We start from the raw sequence: 21671 nt of genomic DNA, 5'->3' as shown, positions 1-21671 counted from the left end.
TTCATTTAGTTTTTAATCAATTCATGTTGTATATGAAATTACTCTTTTGTACAATTTAATGTCTAACATGCTGTGCCAAGAAATCAAGCAAACAGATTAACTGTAAATATTTTATTATGAATATACTTAAGTGCACAAAAGTTCAGATGCAGCACAGAAAAACACAAAAAAAATGCAGAGAAAAACACATATAAGAGACGCAACAAACAATCTGGAAAATTCATATGTGAATCAAGCAAATAAAGTAAAACCTACGTTATGTACAATTTTAATAAAAATGGATCTTGGTAGAAATGTTTTGCACAGAGGGAAGAAATAAAACCATACAAAAGGCAAGTCTGAATGATGAAGGGCACACCTTTCAGGTTTGATCATAGATGAGAGTCAGAGTTGAGTACTGGAAGTTTGAAAAACTAAAAAGACCTAAAAATCCAACTGATAGACTTGTTTTAAATACTTAAACATGATGACAGCTCAGCAATTTATTCTTTCGTTTTCTACAAAAAACACGGCTGCCCAAAATGTTCATTAAAAAAACATTACTGCTAACGCACCCAGCAGTGGAAAATATATCCATTTTTAACAAGCAGGTCGAAGGAAGAGATGTGGAGATGGGAATCATGCCTGGACCTCTGAATCTGTAGCACCTTCTGGGTCCTCGTCGTTGTAGATGTTTTCAGCCTGTAGAAGAAACCATTTTAAAGTATGTCTCATCCTTCTGCTGCTTTAGCTTTTACAAAAATGATGAAACCACATAATTAAATGAAAACCATGTAGCAAACAAAGTTCATACCATCTGCCAGACTTGCATAATATTGTCCTCTGATACAGAACAGATGACCCATGGCTCGTTGGGGTTCCAGGAGAAGTCTGAGATCTTAGCTGTGTGTCCGCCGTGGATGAACTAAAGAGGAAGAGAAAACAGGATTTGTATGACACTTAATATTCATAAAAGGCTTACTTTAAAAATACACTAGGGCTGCAACTAACAACTTTTTTTAGTATCCATTAATCAGTAAATTATTTTCTCAATAAATTCCATTAGGTCCATAAAATATCAGACAATGGTAATCTGAATATCTTTGAACCCAAAAGATATTCAGATTATCATCATGAAAGACGAAATGATCACATTTGAGAAGCTGGAAATAGAGAATGTGGACTTTTTTCTTTAAACAAATTAATGACTCAAAACAATTATCAAAATAGTCCATAATCAATAGCGACTGATTTAAAAGATGGCAAATAATCAATTAATCCACTTATAGTTGCAGCTCTAAAATGCACAAACTTTAGGCACCTGCTATCATCACCTTTCCCACAACTCACCAGCAACTCAGGAGGGCCGTCCTCAGCATCTTCAGGAGACTGCTCCTCTCCGATCTTACTGAGGTCCCAGACATTGAGTCGTCTGTCTGTGCCGCTGGAGGCCAGGATAGTTTCATTATGAGGAGACCACTGAACCTGTTTGGGAGAGATGGGCCAAATGTTACATTTCTGCTACAGCATGCTTCATAAACATAAAACTAAACATAAATAACCACCATCATAAAGACTAACAATCTGTAGCCTGTTCTGTGGATACTGTGGATTCATGACTACACTACTGAATCTGATTATGCCAACTAACCATCGGTTTCCCTTTAACATTTCAACGGTCAGCATTTTCCAGGTTGGCCAAGAAATAACCATGCAACAAACTTAATTTTAAGTTACTTTAACTAAACTGAGGTTCACTTCTTACCTGGAAGATTTCGTCTTTATGTGACTCAAAAGAGTGCAGCTTCAGTTTCAAGTTCCTCAGGTCCCACAGAGCCACAGTCTAAAAATAAAAAGTAGTCAGCTTCCACTGATTAAACTCATTACACAAACAAGACAAAAATGAGAGCAGATACTTGGACAGTAATGTGCTGTGTAACAGAGAGCGGACCCACTTTATCTGCTGAGCCAGTGGCCAGTATGAACTCGCTGTAGGGATTGAAGGACAGGCAGTTGACCTCAGCGGTGTGGGCATCCACTGCATGGCTGGGCTTGGAGGTGTTGTTGGACCGTGTGTCCCAACTGTTCCAAAACAAAGGCCCCATTGTTCAAGAAAAAGTCGAAACCGAGCAACAACTTTGTTTCTCACAAGTCGTCTGTGAGCTGAGCAAGTATTGTTGTCAAGTTGGAAACAGCTTACATCATGAGTTTCTGGTCATCAGCAACAGATCCAAAGAGTGACTCATGGAGCAGGTGCCAGGAGACGTCCTCGACCACAGCAGTGTGGCCTGTGAAGATTGTCTTGGCGTCAACAATTTTTCCTTCTTTGGGCACAGTGCTAATGTCCCACAAGCAAATAGTCTGTAAAGAAAGCAGAGATGGGTAAGAAACAAATCACTTTGAAACAAAAAACAAAACAAACACAAAAACAAATAAACAAAAAAGACATATCAACACATTAGTTAAATAAGTGAAGTAAAATAGTAACAAGCGGGTTAATTGTAAGTAAAGTAAAATACAACCCTAGTCTAACTAACAGAAACATGGAACAGAAAATTCAGGTTTGCTTTAAAATGTTGCTCACATGGTCATCAGAAGCACTGAGGAGGCAGCCGCTGAGGTTTGGGTTCCAGGAGAGGCCATAGCCTTCTTTCTGGTGACCTCTCAACCGCAGGTCAGGGGTGCATTCTCCAGAGGGGTCTAGAATGTAAAAGTAGCCATCAATGCTATAAAACGGTGCAGAAATAGTATCTGCCATGGGCACAACAGTGGCATAGCGGTAAACCTACCTGGTTTAGAGGGATGCTTTGTGTAATCAAAGACCAACACGTCACTAGTGGGGGTCTTGGTGGCAATGATGCAGGGATTCTGGGGCATGTAGCGGGCTCTGTTCACCTCTCCCTCATGGTTGATTTTGATCTCAATCTCGATTTTACCACTTACTGATCCAAATCCTCCAAACTCTGAAACAAAACACAAGAAAAACATAACATGGCAATTACATTTACCCTGTAATTGATCTTACTCTCATTAAGTAAAACTGCATTGTATTCTCCTAAAATGTATCCATAATGAAAACCTTGTCTTACAGCATTTAACATCTAATTCTGAGTGAGATTTTGCTCCAATTTAAGTTTTAGTAGAGGTTGACTTCAAATGTATATCAACTTTGTGTTGATATGCATGCACTTATCAAGCATTTGCTCTTGCAATATGAAATTGTTGCAGTTGTGATGAAAAATGTGATACTGACAACATACTTTATCCATTGATTCATGTATTTTGTGTAAAACTTTAAACATAAAGACACTTAAAATGCATATAAAAATCTCTCACCTCCTTTTTCACTATCATAATGTGAGGCGTCAAACTGGGCATCATCATTTGGGAGCTGAACACTGGCAATCACAAGGTGATTTTGCTCATCGGACGTGTGTGTCCCCAGAACCAGCCGGTGCACACTGTAATCTTTTCCCTCTGGTCTGTGAAGAGGAACACAACAAAAAGTTTTTCATTCATTCGCTCATTCCAGGAAGTAAAACGTAGGCTGCCATCTCCTGGCATGTTGCGAGCGTGTGTCAAGGTCCAGGAGATCTACCTGGTAACATCTGGCAGCCACTGGGCGGTGAGACTGGGCCACTCCAGGGCATGAGTCATGACCAGGTCATAGAGGAAAGGGGTGTTCTTCTTCCAGATCTTGTACTCCTCATTGATCACCCTTTCCTCCACAGCATCATCAAATGCAGCTGCACAAGTAACATTGAATAGCAACACACAGCTGTGTTATAATGATAGTAAGAACTATGTCATGCAGCACCAATTCAACCTGTACTGAACAGCATGTGTTTAAGGTGACATAAAAGTTATACTCCATCCAGCAAAGTCTTCTTGTTTACTTGCACTTTGGTTTGTTCTCCTGCATTATTGCATTACTGGACATTGCCAGAGTTGACACAAGAATCATAATCAAAACCTCATCCTATGTTGAACAGTAAGTTAACCAGCACAGGTAAATTAACTTGTCTAGCAGCTAAAATTAGCTAAAAGCTAGCTGGCGACAATGAAAGGAGGTGCTGCCAGGCGCGCCAATACACACCGGTCCATCCTCACTTGTAATGTATATGTTTATGGACAACACACAAACCATTTGAACCACCCAATTCAGACAGGTGGACGCTCTTACCGTCTTTATCAGTCATTGTGTCGCCGTTAAACAGCTGATACCGGTGGAAGAGGGGAGTAATTAGGGGGAGACCGCTCTGGAAACAGCACGGCACGAGAGGCTCGCAATGGCGCCAACTCCATAGAAGAGCAAGCAGCCAATCAGCGTCGACCAAAGCCGACAGGAAATCGTAACGCTACATCCGCCCCCTTTCTTCTTCTTTGGTGTTTATTTAGTACATGCGGCACTTCCTTCTCATATCTTCATCGTGTTGTAACCACACAGCAACATGCTAAAGTTGAGTTTCTTTCACTTTTTAAAACGATAAACAAACTCACAGCTCTAATGGATGACCGTGAGCTGGACCTGACAGAGGCACAGAAAGCTACAAAGTCAAAATATCCGCCAATAAACAAGAAATATGAATGTGAGTCTGAGATATTGTAGATAGCTTAGCTATGTTGTTATCTTTTCGCAATCAAGTTACCTTTAAGTGACCCCAGTTTACTCTTGAAATAAATGAAGCTGTGTATCTAAATTGAACGACATATGCAATATACAGATTCATCATTTCTGCTTTGGTCTAATACGGCATGTGTTTGATTATCATTACAGACTTGGATCATACAGCAGATGTACAGTGAGTGTGGTAAAACTGTCAGATGTCATGTTTCTCTGTTGTTCAGTAGGGATAAACTGTATTAACCTCTGATGTGGTCTCTCTCACAAGAATCCACTCCTGGGGAGGCTCTCTGGAGGAAGCCTTTGAGCAGTGTGCCATGGGCATGTTTGGCTACATGACGGACACAGAGACTGTGGAGCCCCTTGATACTGTTGAAGTGGAGTCAGAGGGTGAGAGCACTGGTGATGTGCCGCTGTCACTTCACCACAAGCCTCAATTATACCTATTCATATCATGCTGTTACCAAATCACTCAAACGTAACCCCGTCTCTAAAGGTGAAGACATGGAGTCGCTTCTTTTCCACTTTCTAGATGACTGGTTATACAAGTTTAGTGCAGATCTCTTCTTTGTTCCCAGGGTGAGTATATTGGTCACCAGGGTTGGGAAGATTACTTTGGAAATGTAATATAAGCCCATATAAGCCCATGTGTTCTCCAAATAAGCCCACGTTATGATTTTTTTACAAAAAAGAATGAAAGAAGAAAATCAAAAAATTAAAAACAGCAATATATGTATTCAGTAACATGTTATATTTTTAAAAAACAAGGAAATCAACAAAATCTTAAAGGCCTGACTTCAGATGTAACCCCCTTTTGTAATCAACATTTTCATAAGTAACTGTCATTTAATTACACATTTTTTTCTCAATAACTCTAATGAATTACATTTACATTTATTTTGTAATGAAATTATGCAACACTGTTACATATAACTAGTTATTTCCCAACACTGAATTGCCACAAATTACGGTAGTTATGCAGTGCTGATCATATCATACATTTAAAATCATTTATGAGAGATATGATCAGTCAGACTCATGGCATGTGCTATATACATCCAAACATAACACGAGTTATCTTAAACTGCAATGTAAATGTCGCTTAAAATTTGTAATAGATGCAGATTGTGTGTAGACCGTTACATACTGTATGTTTAAATTATGAAGTGATTTTCTAATGATATTCTGCTTGCAGGAAGTCAAAGTTGTGCACCTAGACAGAATGCACTTCAAGATCCGCTCCATTGGGTAATTTTGGGTACCTCTTACTTTTACATGAAAATTATTATTCATATATAAAGTGGAATTGTTTTTAGATACAGAAAATGTCATTTCTATTAGGTGTTTACACAGTTTCTTTGTCTTCATGACATTTTTAGTGAGACTGTTGAATCCAGATATATACTTTTATTCCAAAATGTCTCAGATCGTTGTAAAACAAATAATAAAAAAAATCTTATTCTTTTGTTTGTTGAAGTTGGGGTGAAGAATTTTCTCTGGAAAAGCATCCACAGGTAAGTCAGTTCAGGAAGTCAATTTATGCAGCATACACAAGAAGGATCTTACTTAAAGATTCTCAGAAGATAATGCTGTAAAGAATGAAATTTAAAATAAAATTGTACAAATCATATGTGTTCTACTTGAAGACTAACCTAAATGAATAATCAAAGATAGGCTCCTAACTGTTATGCACTGTGTTGTCATTCTAGGGTACAGAAGTGAAAGCCATTACATACTCCGCAATGCAGATCCACGATATAGAAAAACCAGAGATATTTGCCATAATTGATATCTGACAACACCTCAAGAGTTGTGGTTCAATGGAACTGAGGCACTGATTATTATTGATTGATTATTGAATTAGTTTTGTACCAACAAGATAATTTCTCAGCATTTCTAGTGATGTTAATAAACATGATGCAATCAGTAAGTTCCCTGACAGATTACATACCAGTGATATGAAATTGACATGATTTCAGAAGGCTTCGAATGTGTTAATATTTAGGGAAATGGATTGCATGTAAATAATGTTTTTTCTTGAGTCATTATTGAATCACAAACTCTCTGATTTTGAATAATGTGATTGATTTTACCCAGGTTTACTTGAAATGGTTTAGCAAATTCTTATTCCTATTTATCACAAATTTGAAATTGTGTTAATTTTTTTTTAAAGAATTCTCTTTTGAATATTTTCAGTAGATGTGGTGACTTTAGAAAAAATAACAGTAAACATCATATACGAATTAATTCATAATTAACACTTTTTTTGTAGGTGCAACACAGTAGAAACTGACACATATTGACATCAGATCTTTAATCTTTTTTTGCTTAAAAAATTCTCTGAGAATAAACTGATACTTTACTTCAATACAATGTTAATACAATACAGTACAGTACAAGCTTAAACAAAATGATGTTCTATTTGTTTTTCATATAGAATTAACAGGGTCACTTGGCTGTTAAATATACAATGAAAGCTAAAGATACACTACTTCATGGTGCAGGTCCATGCCTGTTTAAAGGATTGTAATTTGAGAATATGTGACATTAAAATGAAGAATACCTCCAGTCACTGGTTTATTGGCTGAATGCCAAAGAGGAACAAACAGATTCATACATTAGTACATTATAGGTTTAAGATATTGGAAACTTGCCATATTTTCATACAGGTGGATTTGTCATGTTAAGGAGGAGTCAGTTGATGTGATTCTGGTTCTCATTATACCTGGTGTTCAGTCCTCTGGTCTGTGTGTCCCAGGTGGATTTAGATTTTATTGGGGCTTATAGGTCTCATGAATTCATGAATATACCACTAATACCCAATGTGTCTTACTGCATGATGTCACCGTCCATGTGATCATCAGTCTAGAGGTCAGGAGTGAACTTGGAGCTCTTCATGTCAAGCTGCCCGTCAAACCGCATGTACTAGTTTAGCTGGAGTGATCATGTCAAAGACATTCAGTGAAAAACAATGAAACCTGACAAACATGATCAAAGCGGATCACAGCAAATCCTGCTGTCATGTGTGAGACATCAAATAAAAGAGGAGCAGATTCTACAAAATATGTTTGTGCACCATAGAATAAAGGAAGTACATGTCTGGGCTTGTGTCTTTAAAAACAACATTTGAACAAAGTTTTCTCAGACTTCTCAAAGTTGTTCTGAGTGAATAGCTCAGATTACGGAACATAATAAAATGACACAGCACAAACAACTACATTTAAGTTAATGACATAAAAGAAATGTGCAGCAGAGATTTTGATAATATGGCTAAAACAGTATTTTCACAGTAAATTACAGATTATATTGACTAAAATGATCACAATCTTTCTCATTGATGTTATTTTGGATTATACACTGGTTTCATTGTCATTGATGTATTACATGTACAAAGCACTGCGTATCAGGACACAGTGTAAAGCAAGGGGACTGACAGCAGCTCTACACTTCTTGAGCAAATAAAGACACTGTGTTGTGATTACTGGATTATAGTTTCTCTCTGTGTGTAAACACAATGCTCCACCCAGAATGAGAACTGTACAGTTCAATTCAGTTTTGAGAAAATGTCTCCATCATAGCTCTAACAAGTACAACTGTTATGTAATGGGAGGCACTGGATAAACCTGGAGATATTGTCATGATCTAAACTTACTGAATATGATCATTGACATAGTCTTTAAGTAAAAAAAAAAAAGTTATAACAGGAGTACAGATATACATAAATATAAATATATCAAATCAGAGCATACAGGGAAAAAGTTTCCATAATTTTCAATAGCTGATTCATTTTTTGTTGTCTAATAAAGTGAGTGATTTCAGTTGAGAATTTAGGAGAAAAGGTGAGATCCGAGGTAGTGATTTAGAAAATGTGTGTGTAGATTGAACTTTCCATATTGAATAATGAAATTAATCTTAGAACCGACAGCGCCATCATCTGGATTATCATAGTAACAAATAACATCCTGAGATTGAAATATTATTATATTAAATACTTTCTTATTTCTCCACCTGATATGTCCAAAGTGAACCATGTGATTGCTACTTTACTTTTTAATTATAAAGTGCACAACAACTTACCCAGAAGGCAAAAACTTTTCCACATCCCTCTGCCACAGATCAGGGATTGTGTGCAGTCTTGCTGAGTCCACATGTTGCTTTGGCTATTGGGCACTGACTGAAATCACAAGGACAATTTTGGCAAAATAAGAAAGTTCAAAAAGTGCAGTCAGTATCAATAAATAATACAAATAATCTAATCTATTGTAGAGATAGTAGAGCAGTCGGTCAGGGCCAGTCAAACGTCACGGGGTCATTAAATATGAAAAGGAAATCTAACAATTTTTAAGCTCTTTATTATATTTATTATATATTATATTTCTAAGCTCACTTATTGGGGAGCTTCTCGTCCCCAATAAGTCATTACACATGTAAACCTCATTCATCATTTTAAAATGAACCTCTTTAGAACTGGAACTGAGAAGGAGACATAACTGGTTCTTATCTTAACTATGACATTACTGATGTATTCCTGTAGCATATGTTTCCTCTTTAAGGGTGATGGAAAACAGATTGAAGTGAGAGTAGTCCTTAATAATGAATTATTGCATTTTCTTATCCAAAAAGCTACATCCATCTTTAACTAATGAAGGCATCTGTGGAATAACCACTAAGTCAGCATGCCTTTAATTAGAGGAATCATTTCTTGAAAAATTGCCTTCAGTACTGTGTTATATTGTCTAGTAGTGCAAGCAAGGTTGTTGTTTTTCAAAGAAAACAATGTAGGTTAATAATAAAAGTACAATAAACCAGATCCACTCCTTAGATTTAAAGAGTAGACAGAGTCAGCAGCAGATCCAGATCAATTCTACATCTGTCAAACATGTTTGAAATATGTAACAATCAAAAAATAGGTTAGAAAATGTTTCTGTATTATTATTACAACATATGCAGTTAAATTATCAGTAAATGTAGCAATAACTGCTCAGTATTTAGTCCGCTCTGGTGCTCTCTGGTGGTGACGTCATTGTCTCCTCTTGCGTGTCTTCCTCTCTGCGCTCAAATACAGCTGCGCCATCCCTCCTTTGTCCACTGAGGAGAGCTCGACGGCCTGCAGCGTAAAGATACCGGGGTGTTTCTCTGCAACTCTGCTCGTTTACTACGCTACTCTCCTCGGGAAACGTCTGTTATTTAAGTAGCTGCAGTTTCGCTCAGGCAGAAGCTGTAACTGAATCTGGCCGTGCCCGTGCATTATGAGCCAGACGGATGCTAGCAAGAGCAAACCAGAATACGCCATAGAGTCGAGCCCAGCACAGAAGAAAAGCAAAATGGAAGACACTAAATACCTCCCAGAGCTCCTGGCTGAGAAGGACAGTCTGGATTCATCGTTCACCCACGCCATGAAACTTATCTCTGCAGGTATTGTTATTATTTGCTAGTTTATCAAAGCTAACGCAGGCTAGCGAGCCGTAACCGGCGTGAGGCCTGCTGTCTTTTTTCTGCTCCTTGTGTGAGTCTTCAGCGGCACAACTGAGGCCTGAACAATGGCCCATCAAACACGTGGTTGTTAAGAGATGTGGGTCAAACCCTCCTGCTCATATATGTGTCACGTTTTTTTTAAATTTAACTCGCCAGGTATATTTATTGTATAGGATGCATAAATATGTTAGATTTATGCAGGAAACCGCTTTGTTGCATAACACAAGTTAATTGAAAGGCTCGACCTAGACGGTGACTCACTGCACTCCTTAAATACACGAGTGCTCTTAAAAGGGCGTTGATAAGGCGGGAAATTGTTAAGATGCTGGAAATTCAGTTGGAAATAAGAATATAAAGCATTGTTTTGGTTCTCTGCATATTCTTGTAAGATAACCTTAAATTTGCCCTGTTTTCAATGACATTGCAAGTGTTGTTTGTTAGTTGCATGTTACTGCATGTGTGTATGCCAAACAAGCTCTCAAATATTGTTGTTCTTTCTTGCCTGCAGAGATTGAGAGGATCCAGAAAGGTGAAACCAAGAAAGAACCAGAGAAAGAGACATATCTTGACCTGTTTGCCACCAAGAATCTCAAACTCAAGGAGCGAGTACTCATTCCTACAAAGCAGTACCCCAGGGTAAATTTTTTTCCTCTTTTCTGCTTGTCTTTATCACATGGGTCTGATCAAAGTATAAATATGTATCCCGTGTGCTCGGTCACCTTGGCAAATCAGGTCACTCACCAAAGCTGTGTTTAGTGACTCTTCAATAGTCCTTTTTTTTAGGGCCTTAAATGTAAACGGCATATTTTATATTTTTTGTGTAGCTGATTGAAGGACCCTCTCTTCTGCCAGCTTTACTGTTCCAGAGTTAAGTCATGCGTACAGTAAGCTTATTTCTGCATGAGGAAGTCTGCAGTAGTGAAAAAAGACAGTGTAGGATGGTGAGTGGCTCTGGCATCTACTGTGGAGTCAAGGAGGGAAATTGTGGTTAATGTTACTGCCATAATCTGGTTTCATGTATGAGCAGACATACCTAAACTTGACTATTTATTCTGCTTCACTTCTGCAACGGTAATAGAAAGAAGCAATACAGCACTGACTCTTTTTTTCACTTCTTCTCACAGGTCAACTTTGTTGGTAAGCTCTTGGGACCTCAGGGCAGCACAATCAAGAGACTTCAAGAGGAGACAGGTGCAAAGATTTCAGTCCTTGGTAAAGGCTCCATGAGAGACAAGAATAAGGTATGTGAGGAGGACTTTGCACTGTTTAAAGGATGCTACACTTTACAGCAGACTATTAATTATTTGTATTTCATATTCTTCAGGAGGAAGAGCTGAGGAAAGGTGGTGAAGCTAAATATGCTCACCTTGCAATGGAGCTGCATGTGTTCATTGAGGTGACGGCACCTATCCCAGAAGCATACTTGCGCATGGCTCATGCAATGGAGGAAGTCAAGAAGTTCCTAATCCCAGTATGTGTCCAATAAACTCTTATTTATGCACAAATAGTGTATTGGTTGATATTGAAGTAGTTTCTTCTCTGGCCACCCTGAGGCTAACCCCCCACTTAACAGATTGTTTTTGTTTCTGTTTGAAGGAACCTGGTGAGCAGGACCCATACATGGATCCTCACTTCCTGAATGGATCCCAGGATGGTTCAGGCAGAGGACGTGGCGGGCATTTAGGAAGAGGCAGAGGTGTACCACCCGGTGCTGGAGGACCACGGTAGGGCTCTTACTGGTTGTTAGTTGCGTATTAATTCGGACTTTAAGTTTAACATCTGCCACAGCACAATGTATGAATAATAACTTGTATTTATGTAGTACTCTTCAATATTCTCCTGTAGCAAATTGCTCACATGACACAATCACCCTAGGTTGCTAATCTGTTTTCGATGATTCCTTGCACTTTATAACTGGGCTTTTTTTTTCTCCCACAGGGGACGAGGAATGCCACGTGGGGCCCCTCGTGGACAAATGCGTGGTGGAGCTCCACGGGGAGGAATGGGACGGGGCAACGCTCCCAGAGGTGCACCCTCTGGTAGAGGAGGACCACCTGCAGTGCCTAACAGAGGTGGTTCTGCTTCCCGTTCTAGACCCCCTTCAGGAGGTGCACCAAGGATGCTCCCCTCCTCTGCCCTTTCCCACCAGCAGCTCCAGGTTCCCCCCTCAGCATCACAGCCTAAAGTTGATGGCTATGATGATTATGTAAGTTTTTGTGTGCCCTTTTGATTCATAAAAATGTTTAGTCACTCACTGAAGTGAGAGTGGCAGTGATTTCTTGGAGAGTGTGGTTTTATGTTTTTTTTTCACACTACCTATTCTTTTCTGTTTTTTCCCACTTTCAGCCTCCATATGAAGAGTCCTACGCAGAGCCTGCCTATGAGGGATATGATAGCTACTACAGTCAGCAGTCTGCACCTGCGTAAGTCAAAATGGATTTGTATTTCCAGAGTAACTTATCCTCCATTTACTCTTCTTACATGGAAAAGGTGCTGTGTTGACATTTCTTTACAATCTATCCTCAGGGACACAGAATATTATGATTACGGACACGGAGAGGCTCAGGATTCCTCATATGTGCCATACGGTAAGATCTTTAATTTTAAGCCCCTTGTTTGTTTTTAAATAATGAACACACTTTCTGAGGAGTCTTGAGAGGCAATGATAAGGACTCATGTCTGCTTCACACTATGAATGATGAGTCTTTGTGTTTTTTAGCTCAAGATGATTGGGATAACTCATGGTCCGGCTCCGGGGCTGGAGGCAAATCCGCTCCAGCCAGGCAGGCGAAGGGGTCCTACAGAGAGCATCCGTATGGAAGATACTGAACGGCTACTGGTAGAGAGTTGCTATGGCAACTGTCTCCGATTGTAACTCACTTAACTTTTCAAAAGTAATTCCCGTCACGCTTAAACTTTTTTTTTTTTTTTTATGCTTGATTTTATTTTATTTTTTGTTTTTTAAACTCAGTAGAGACGTTTTGTTGGATGTATCATAGTGCCAGAGGAGAAACTTGAATGCAAGGTTTTTCATTGTTTATCTGTTTCCATTTAATGTTTGTTTCAGTTGCATAGTTGACAGTCAAGGTCCTAGTGACAAACCTAACTAAGAAACAACAGTGATATTTTAGTGATATTTGATGGTTATCTTTTCAGTTAGCTGTTCCTATACAAAATGTGATTGTGGCGATAAATTCTTCTCACGTAGGCTGCATTAAAAGTCCTTCATGACTGGACAAAAATTATTCATAATGCCTCAATGTAACCTCACTATAACTAGAATATATTTAGTTGCAAACTCGGACACAGCCCTGAGCTGTTTTGAAAAACAAAAAGTATGTCTTATATACTTATTTATACTATAATACAAATCTAGTCTTGTGTAAAGTTATAGAATCTCTCAAAATACAATTGACATCCATTTGACAAAGAAAAATGCCTCTATTTTTGCCACCTTTGCAATTGGTATATTTTGATCTTGGTGGTACAATTACTTGCAAAATCATCATTGATCGACTAATTGTTGTAAATGTTGAAGGATTAACAATTCTTACTGTGTGTAAGCAGGGCTGCAGCCAACTCAATATTTTGTACATAACCGTAGGACAACTGTGTTTGCTTTTAAGCCGTGCCGTCTCCAAAATGCATAATGCTTGTGTACCTTTTTGGCTAAATAGGATACTAAATATATCCCAAAATGTTTTTCTGCAGTGCGTTGTTTCAATAAAGTTTCTAGTTTCTTTTTAATCAGTCTAAACATGGTATTTTGCCTTTGTTGTACCAAAGGAATGCCTTCAGTTTGTGAAAGTTGTCCTCAGTGTTTCTCAAAGCTGAAAAAGCTGTATGTATAAGTCAGCCTTATTTAAAAAAACAAAAAACGAAAAAAGAAAAAAAAACAGTGTTTTGACAAAGAGCTCATCCTCTTTGTCTGTTTTCAAAACGTTTCTAAATTACACTTGTAATGTCACCTTCCCAAAAAAAAAAAATAATAAAGCTCATCATTCCTTGACGTAATGTGCTGCCAAATACATGTTTGACTTGAAAATGATATAGTGCTTGAACATGTATTGTCATCAACCTTTAGTTAGTGTATCTCTTCAAGCTCTCAAGAGAGCAATGTATCTTCAGCCGCTTGAAATAACTGAATTTCAACAGTATTTCAAATCAAGCTTGCAGGGATCTTACTTGACTTTGATGCAAAGTCATGCTGGCTGGTTTTTATAAAAGAAAAAAATCGCAGAGGAGAGGATTCTAAAAGCCTAAAGATCGCCACAAGAAGGTAAAACTAACCCAACACTCATTTGTTAGAATTTTTTGTTTTGTTTCTTTTATGTGAAAAACATCAAGTAATGCAAGTCATCCAAAACATCCAAAACATTGAAGTACAAAATATGCTATCAGTAGTTATTCCGAGCAAAATAAGCCGTACAAAGCAATCAGAAATGGTTGTGATGCAACTCTTGCTCAAATAAAAACAATGGTTCATCCATTTCACTCAATACTTAACCAATTTCCATCTTGTAAATTTCTGTAGACTGTAGATAACTGAAAATTAATAGATGCACTCAAAGCGTTAAAACATCCCATTGGTGGACAAAAACCCTTCAGCTTGAGTTGCATGATACTTTTGTAGTTTGTTAGTTTTGCATGTGTGTTGTCCACTGTGTGCATGCAGGCTCTGGTGTGTCAGAGATCTCATTTCTTTCTCTCTTCTTAGGTTGTCACAGAGTTGTGTAGGTGCAGTTGAGACAATGAACTCCAGCTCACCAGGCCTTTTACGGTTAGTTGGCACATTCTTCTACCTGAGGAGCTTTTCTGACTATGTATGAAATGTATAGTCTCAAATGACCACATGAACAAATACTGCAAATATATCCTAAAACATTAATTTAATTAGCCATTAATTGGAACATGAATTTATTTTTATTTTAAGTGACAAAAACCTTGAGTTTGACTTTTAACATGAACTCTTGTGGTTTTTAACAGGTCATGTCCATTGAAAGTCCCTGGACAGAGCAGGGGCCTTGCAGTGTCTCTGAGACTGATGGCTTCTTGATCAATACTGATCCCTCAAAGGGTTTGTCTGACCAAAAGAGTGTAGAGGGATCTCTCTCCATCACAGCGGAGAAAGTGCTCTGCTCTTCTGAAATATTGCTGTAGCGATTAAAAGTATATATTTTTTTTAAGAGGATGTTTTATATTATTAATCACTTTATTTATCTTTTGATTTAATGTGTTTATTTTTTTACATATTTAACCATACCTTTTTTATGAAATTGAAAATAAAGGTTTTTTAATCTAAATTGTGTATTTATTTATTTTTAAATCTAAGGTATAAGAAGTTTGTGTGAACAAGATTGATAGAATTTGCAGAACCATTTGTCTGATCTTGAAATTTCCAAATTCCTTCCTAGTTCAGTCTGTGTAGATCAATCCTTCCATGTTTGAATTACCATTATGATGTCTTGTTTACACTTATTTTGTTTTTATTTATATGCAACAATATGTTTGAAATTGCCTTGGTGGACTACATCAGGCCTGCGGCTCAACAACATGCTGTTTGTTATTCAGGGCGCCGTACCTTCCTGTCTGTAGGCCACATTTACACTGCAGATCTCAATACCCTGTTATGTATTTTTGCCTCTATTTGATGACTATTTTCTACCTGAGGATGCAGGATTTGGAGTCTCGGTCTCTAGTGTCAGCCAGGTCTGAAAAGGCCTTGAGTTGGGACACTACAAGCAGCAGTGTGTTACACTGTAAGATCTGTGTCTTTTGCATTTGCAAAACTGTTGATGCATTTCCACATTTGAATGCAGCCAAACTATAAATGCTTGTCCCCAATTTGTAAATGTTTAAGTCAAACATACGTGTTTGTTAACCAGCATTTATCTGGCTTGCTGTGGTTTGTATAATGTAATTTTAACATACAGATATACCCCATTTTTATACAGTGTGGAGCCTGTAAGGTAGGAAAACACATTAAGACCAAAGAATCCTTCAGTACTAAAAAGCACCAGGATGTTAAAGAGGTTACAACTAAGCAGGACAATTGCAGACCTTGTCAAAAAGGTATTGTATAGGACTGCAACTGATGATTATACTCTTAATTGATTCATCTTAATTATTTTCTCAAACTATTTGGTCCACAAAATGTTGATTGTTGGTTCACAGGGCCCAAGATGCAGCCCCAAAATGTCTCATTGTGTCGAACAGTAGTGTACAAATGAAAGATGATCAGTTTACTATCAGATAATTAAAAACAAAATATTCACTTAAATTTGTTAGGAAAATCATGATATTCCCAAATAAAAGACTATTTCTAGTACACAGGTTGCACCGCAGCTGGTTTGACATACACTACAAACATTATTATAAACAGACAATATACATAACTACAGCAGCTCTTCCTGTTTTCAGGTCATGATTACAATGAAAGGCGTCATGACAGAAATATCTGCGAAATGCCACTTTAAATGCCTCTCGTCCCACAGCACGTTGACGAGACCGCGCCCCTCGGTGGAGGTAATGCACCTCTAAACTGGTTTGTCAGCCGCCAATAAAAACCAGAGAAGAAGAGGAGTATCCGCGCCCCTAGCAGCGGCTAGTTTCACATCAACAATGACTGTCTCCGTTTATTTCAATGTAAACCCCGCCAGCATTTCACTCACTGCTCTCACATTGTATTGTGTTTAAAGGATTATCTATGCAGCAAGGCAGCATCTGACATCCACACACTGCAGACACTGGCGCTGGTAAGATCAACAACTTCTTGTCTAACCTGTTTGGTAGGCTGATTGGGAGCTAATTTGGCTAGCTAACAAGAGTAGCCTAAGCTAGGCCTCAATCTTTGTATTTAATCGAGCGTGGTCTTGGCAGACAGCTTGGGGTCCTTCCCTCATTGTGCAGCTCCACGTTGTCTCCCCCCCCCCCAGCTGCCTCATGGCTCTAACACACACGGCTCCCGCAAAAGATATTTGTTTGCAGTAGAGATGAAACGACGTAGCTACCAAGCTAGCTTGCAATGTCAGCTTCCGCAAAAACATGCACCATATTAAGGTGATGCTAAGCTGCGAGAGCAAACTTGTGTTGTGATACATATGTATGAGAGACAATCAATGCGTGTCACTGGACCAGATTTATTTGGCATTGCACTTATTTTGACTGGCAGTCAAAGCATGAGATTGTTTATTTTTGCTGTGTTTGTTTTGACTCCTTTCACTATCTACACAGTGTCTCACCATAATCCAATCACTGACCAACACGTCTCTATGCTGTGCTTGTAAACTCTACCCTATCTGATACATACTGCAGCTTGATTTAAATAATTGACACCCATTTCTCAAGCAATTTTATTACATGTGTACTAAATGTAGCAGGTCAGTGGTGTCTGATCAACTCCTTTCATGTAAACAGGTCCAAGAATAAGGAGAGACGTCATAAAACTTGACAAGCAGCTTAGAGAAGTGAGCCGTGGGTGTGTCTGCAATGGCTGGTGGAAGAAGAGGGGCGAACCGTACCACATACTGCAGACCTCCACTAAGCAATGAGCCGGGCTCTGTCAGCAATGGTAACCACTCGACCAGCTCCCCGGTCACTGGGGTGCGATCTCGTACAAGGTAAGAGAGTTGTCCTGCACCATATGAAAGCAATAAACACCATAATAAACTACTTAAAGAGCCTTTTCTGTATAAGCACCATCTTCTGCCTTGTCTGCAGGAATGGTTCAGGGACATGCATGTCCAGCCCACCGCTGGCTGCACAGACGGTGGTCCCTCTGAAACACTGTAAGATCCCTGAGTTGTCTGTGGACCGCAATGTGCTGTTTGAGCTCCATCTTTTCTTCTGCCATCTCATTGCCCTCTTTGTGCACTATGTCAACATCTACAAGACTGTATGGTGGTACCCCCCGTCACACCCTCCTTCACACACATCACTGGTGAGTACTCAGTGATCAGCTAGTACCTGGTCTTTTTTTGTTTGAGTTTCAGTCTCTTGCTTTGTGGATATCATACTGTCAAACTGCTTATTTATGTTGACAAAATAATATAAGTTAATGTACTGTTGATTTAGTTTGTTTGGTGAAATTTAAAGTCATTGTTATCATTCACAGAACTTTCACCTCATCGATTATAACATGCTACTGTTCACAATCATCATACTGGCAAGGAGGTTAATTGCAGCAATTGTTAAAGAGGTAAGAATTCTATTTTTGACTTCTGCACTTTTCTAATTATTTAACTCCATAAAGCTCTCAGAATACTCTTGCATGTTTGTTTGTTACACCATTCAAAAATATGTAAATATGAATAAAAATAAAATAATCAAAACTAAAAGCAGATACAGGTCTTGTACTTGTATTCATATGCCACAAGAACCATCCTTTTGACTTTGTTACTGTCGTGTTTCTCTCATACATTTTTGATGTTGTTTCCATGATGAATAAAGTTGGGAAGGTATATAACTTTTAATGGATATGACTCTTCTTGTCTGGCCTCTCTCGTCTCCTGCAGGCATCACAGAGTGGGAAACTCTCCTTCCCTCATTCGATCTTTTTAGTGATGGCAAGATTTGCAGTGCTTACACTGACAGGCTGGAGCCTGTGCCGCTCCCTCATTTACCTTTTCAGAACATATTCTGTCCTCAGCCTGCTCTTCCTCTGCTACCCGTAAGTATCCTTGGGGGAAACAAGGAGGGTTGCATTCGTAACAGCTGCACACACTGCAGCCAAAGTCTTGTTTCACTGATTTTCTTGGCTACTCTAACACATGAGCCTGTTCTCCAAATCCACTTAAAAGATATTTTCGATGTTGTTTCTTTATTGAATTTCCAGTGTGTTTTACTTATCTGTTACATCACTGCAGCTTTTTTGGTTTTTGCTGGCATGTCAAAGGATATTGTCAGCAAGAACTTTGCTCTTACTAAGAACTAAGAACCACATTTTCACACTGAAGCATTGCTCAGTTGTAAAAGAGCTCAATCAAATCTTATTTTATGTTTGGTGTTTGTTTGCATTGTAGAGCAGTGCTTCAAACACTATTTTGTAACATTTGGTTCATTATATATTTATCATTTAATGAGGTTTGAAATTAGACTCACTTATTTAGTTATGACACACATCATTTCCTCGTTAGCATTTTGCTTGGATATTGTTTTCCCAAGTGTCTGTTTGCAAACACCTTCAGCATGGTTGGCCACAGTGGTAACACCTAGCACGCAGTTGATAGACAGTGAAGTGCAGACTATGGTCAGGTTGAATGTTGATCCAAAAGAGGACAACATTTTAAGGATACGTCACAGTTTTGAAAAGTATTTAGAACTGATAAAACACAGTTGCACAAAACTTTGCAAATAGTAACTATGCACATGCTCAACCAATATTTACTTGACTTATGAGCATCACTGAGAATATGTGCTTGGCTGTCTTGGCAATGTTCAGAGTTAAGATCTAGGAAAATATGATCTCTGCCCTTCTTTTCCACAGATTTGGGATGTATATTCCGTTCTTTCGGCTGAGCTGTGACTTCCGGCGAGCAGGTCCGCTCTCCCCCATTGCCAGCATCGGCTCCAAAGAGGTGGGTAGCGTCAGCCGGGGAAGGGACTATCTGACTGTGCTGAAGGAGACGTGGAAGCAGCACACCAGCCAGCTGTATGGCGTCCAGGCCATGCCAACGCACGCCTGCTGCCTCTCCCCGGACCTCATCCGTAAAGAGGTGGAGTACCTGAAGATGGACTTCAACTGGAGGATGAAGGAGGTGCTGGTCAGCTCGATGCTCAGTGCTTACTATGTGGCCTTTGTGCCCGTGTGGTTTGTCAAGGTGAGAAACTGTTTGACTTGGGTTGCCTTACTGTGGAATTACTAGTTTCTCTTCTTTTTTTTTTAAATATGAAAATAATTTCTTCATCACCTAAATGCTTGCCAACATCTACACTTCTATATATTCCTTCAGAGTACACAGTACGTGGACAAACGCTGGTCCTGTGAGCTGTTCATCCTCGTGTCAGTCAGTACGTCAGTCATCCTCATGAGGCACTTATTGCCACCTCGGTACTGTGACCTGCTTCACAAAGCTGCGGCTCACCTCGGCTGCTGGCAGAAAGTCGACCCATCGCTCTGCTCCAACGTTCTTCAGCACATGTATGTACCGCTCACAGCTCATTACTAGCATCAGGTGAAAGAAATTAGTCACGTCACATGTTTTCCAACAAAATCGAATTAGGCGAGTAACACATTTAGAGCATTTCTTCAGAAGTCTAATCTTCATCTCGCTCTGCTGCCTCTTTTTCTCACAGATGGACAGAAGAGTATATGTGGCCACAGGGCGTCTTGGTCAAACATAATAAGAACGTCTACAAAGCCATGGGTCACTACAATGTTGCAGTACCATCAGATGTGTCCCATTATCGCTTCTATGTAAGTATTCCTCGTTAAGTTAGTCATGTTGCTATGTGATTGGAATAATGAATACAGATGTTTTTCTTTCTTTTCTCTTTCCATCCCCTAGTTCTTCTTCAACAAGCCTTTACGAATATTGAACATACTCATCATCCTGGAAGGTGCCATGATATTCTACCAGCTGTACTCGTTGATATGCTCAGAAAAGTGGCATCAAACGATATCGTTGGCTTTGATTCTCTTCAGCAACTACTACGCCTTCTTCAAGCTTCTAAGAGACAGAATAGTCCTAGGAAAGGCATACTCGTACTCGAACAGCTCATCAGACCAGAAAGTCAGTTAGACCAAAGTTATTATTGGTCACAGTCACGTTAGAACAAGACAAATGTCTAAGAGCTCTGTATTTTTTCTACAAACTGCATTTTGTGTCACATTTTTGTTCTGATCTGCCATAATAAAAAAATAAATATTTTTGTATTACTTTAAAGGTTTGCTTTCATTGGGTTCTAAATATGTGTCCTGTCTGACTATGAGACCTCTAATAAGTCATTTCATATATTGCATTATTAAAGGAGCTATTTGGAAGCAATTTAGTGTTGCACTTCAATGAAGTGTAAAAAAATAATGGTCAAAACTGATGCAGAGATCAAAAATTGTATTATTGATTATGGCCAGAAATTATTTAGCTGAATGTCAGCTAGAGTTTGACATTTAAAGTAATTAAACACAAGTTAATAAATAAAGGGGTATATTGTACCTGCACAGAACCCTCAACCATCACGACCAACTCTGCGACTGTGTGGCTATCTTGAGTTTTGTACTGAGATGATGTTTTGTTAGATTTGGGAATCTTCCCCACTAACATCTATCTCACATCATGTGATCGTGGCATTAGACTATCCAGCTTGGAAGTGTCTGTCTTTCAAACTCCATGTGTTATGTACCACTTTCTGATAAGACACACTTTATAAAGGGATTATAGACAGGCCTATTCATTAATACCTTAATTAATAGTTAATGACAACCAAAGTTAGAATTCAATCAATGAAATAATTAATCAGGCGTATTCAAAGTGTGGGGAGGTTTTATTATTATTTTATTTAAATGAATGACTTATCCAATATATCTTCCCTGATAACTTAAACTCACACTTAACTTATTATGACTCAAAAGTTATTCAACATGTTCAAAGTCATG

At 38.7% G+C, this 21671-nt stretch overlaps 4 protein-coding genes across 4 annotated transcripts; 3 read left to right on the top strand and 1 right to left on the bottom strand.

Moving 5' to 3' along the window:
* Nucleotides 1-95: 95 nt before the first annotated feature.
* On the bottom strand, nucleotides 96-4266 carry LOC128375146 (histone-binding protein RBBP4). The gene is made up of 11 exons (XM_053335420.1): nucleotides 4163-4266; nucleotides 3578-3725; nucleotides 3316-3461; nucleotides 2769-2942; nucleotides 2564-2679; nucleotides 2180-2340; nucleotides 1935-2061; nucleotides 1745-1822; nucleotides 1330-1464; nucleotides 794-904; nucleotides 96-681 (listed from the first exon to the last, which is right to left on the bottom strand). The coding sequence occupies exons 1-11, from the start codon at nucleotides 4176-4178 to the stop codon at nucleotides 619-621; spliced, it is 1275 nt and encodes a 424-aa protein (XP_053191395.1). The 5' UTR covers nucleotides 4179-4266; the 3' UTR covers nucleotides 96-618.
* Nucleotides 4267-4390: 124 nt separating this feature from the next.
* Nucleotides 4391-6799, top strand: zbtb8os (zinc finger and BTB domain containing 8 opposite strand). Its single transcript, XM_053335527.1, has 7 exons — nucleotides 4391-4568; nucleotides 4757-4781; nucleotides 4872-4993; nucleotides 5100-5182; nucleotides 5799-5851; nucleotides 6081-6117; nucleotides 6313-6799. The coding sequence occupies exons 1-7, from the start codon at nucleotides 4487-4489 to the stop codon at nucleotides 6397-6399; spliced, it is 489 nt and encodes a 162-aa protein (XP_053191502.1). The 5' UTR covers nucleotides 4391-4486; the 3' UTR covers nucleotides 6400-6799.
* A 2870-nt stretch (nucleotides 6800-9669) lies between these two features.
* On the top strand, nucleotides 9670-13478 carry LOC128375321 (KH domain-containing, RNA-binding, signal transduction-associated protein 1-like). Its single transcript, XM_053335645.1, has 9 exons — nucleotides 9670-10018; nucleotides 10587-10714; nucleotides 11203-11319; nucleotides 11403-11549; nucleotides 11675-11802; nucleotides 12017-12284; nucleotides 12425-12501; nucleotides 12605-12666; nucleotides 12798-13478. Exons 1-9 carry the CDS (start codon nucleotides 9853-9855, stop codon nucleotides 12905-12907), a joined length of 1203 nt encoding a protein of 400 aa, XP_053191620.1. The 5' UTR covers nucleotides 9670-9852; the 3' UTR covers nucleotides 12908-13478.
* Nucleotides 13479-16666: 3188 nt separating this feature from the next.
* tmem39b (transmembrane protein 39B) lies at nucleotides 16667-20951 on the top strand. Its single transcript, XM_053335509.1, has 9 exons — nucleotides 16667-16833; nucleotides 17495-17697; nucleotides 17798-18017; nucleotides 18192-18275; nucleotides 18592-18746; nucleotides 19563-19896; nucleotides 20029-20216; nucleotides 20372-20492; nucleotides 20584-20951. Exons 2-9 carry the CDS (start codon nucleotides 17567-17569, stop codon nucleotides 20815-20817), a joined length of 1467 nt encoding a protein of 488 aa, XP_053191484.1. The 5' UTR covers nucleotides 16667-16833; nucleotides 17495-17566; the 3' UTR covers nucleotides 20818-20951.
* The last annotated feature ends 720 nt before the right edge of the window (nucleotides 20952-21671 follow it).

Source organism: Scomber japonicus, chromosome 16 (assembly GCF_027409825.1).
Source record: "Scomber japonicus isolate fScoJap1 chromosome 16, fScoJap1.pri, whole genome shotgun sequence".
Taxonomy (NCBI): domain Eukaryota; kingdom Metazoa; phylum Chordata; class Actinopteri; order Scombriformes; family Scombridae; genus Scomber; species Scomber japonicus.
Note: the sequence above shows the minus strand (reverse complement) of the source record. Positions and strands in the feature narration are given on the sequence as shown.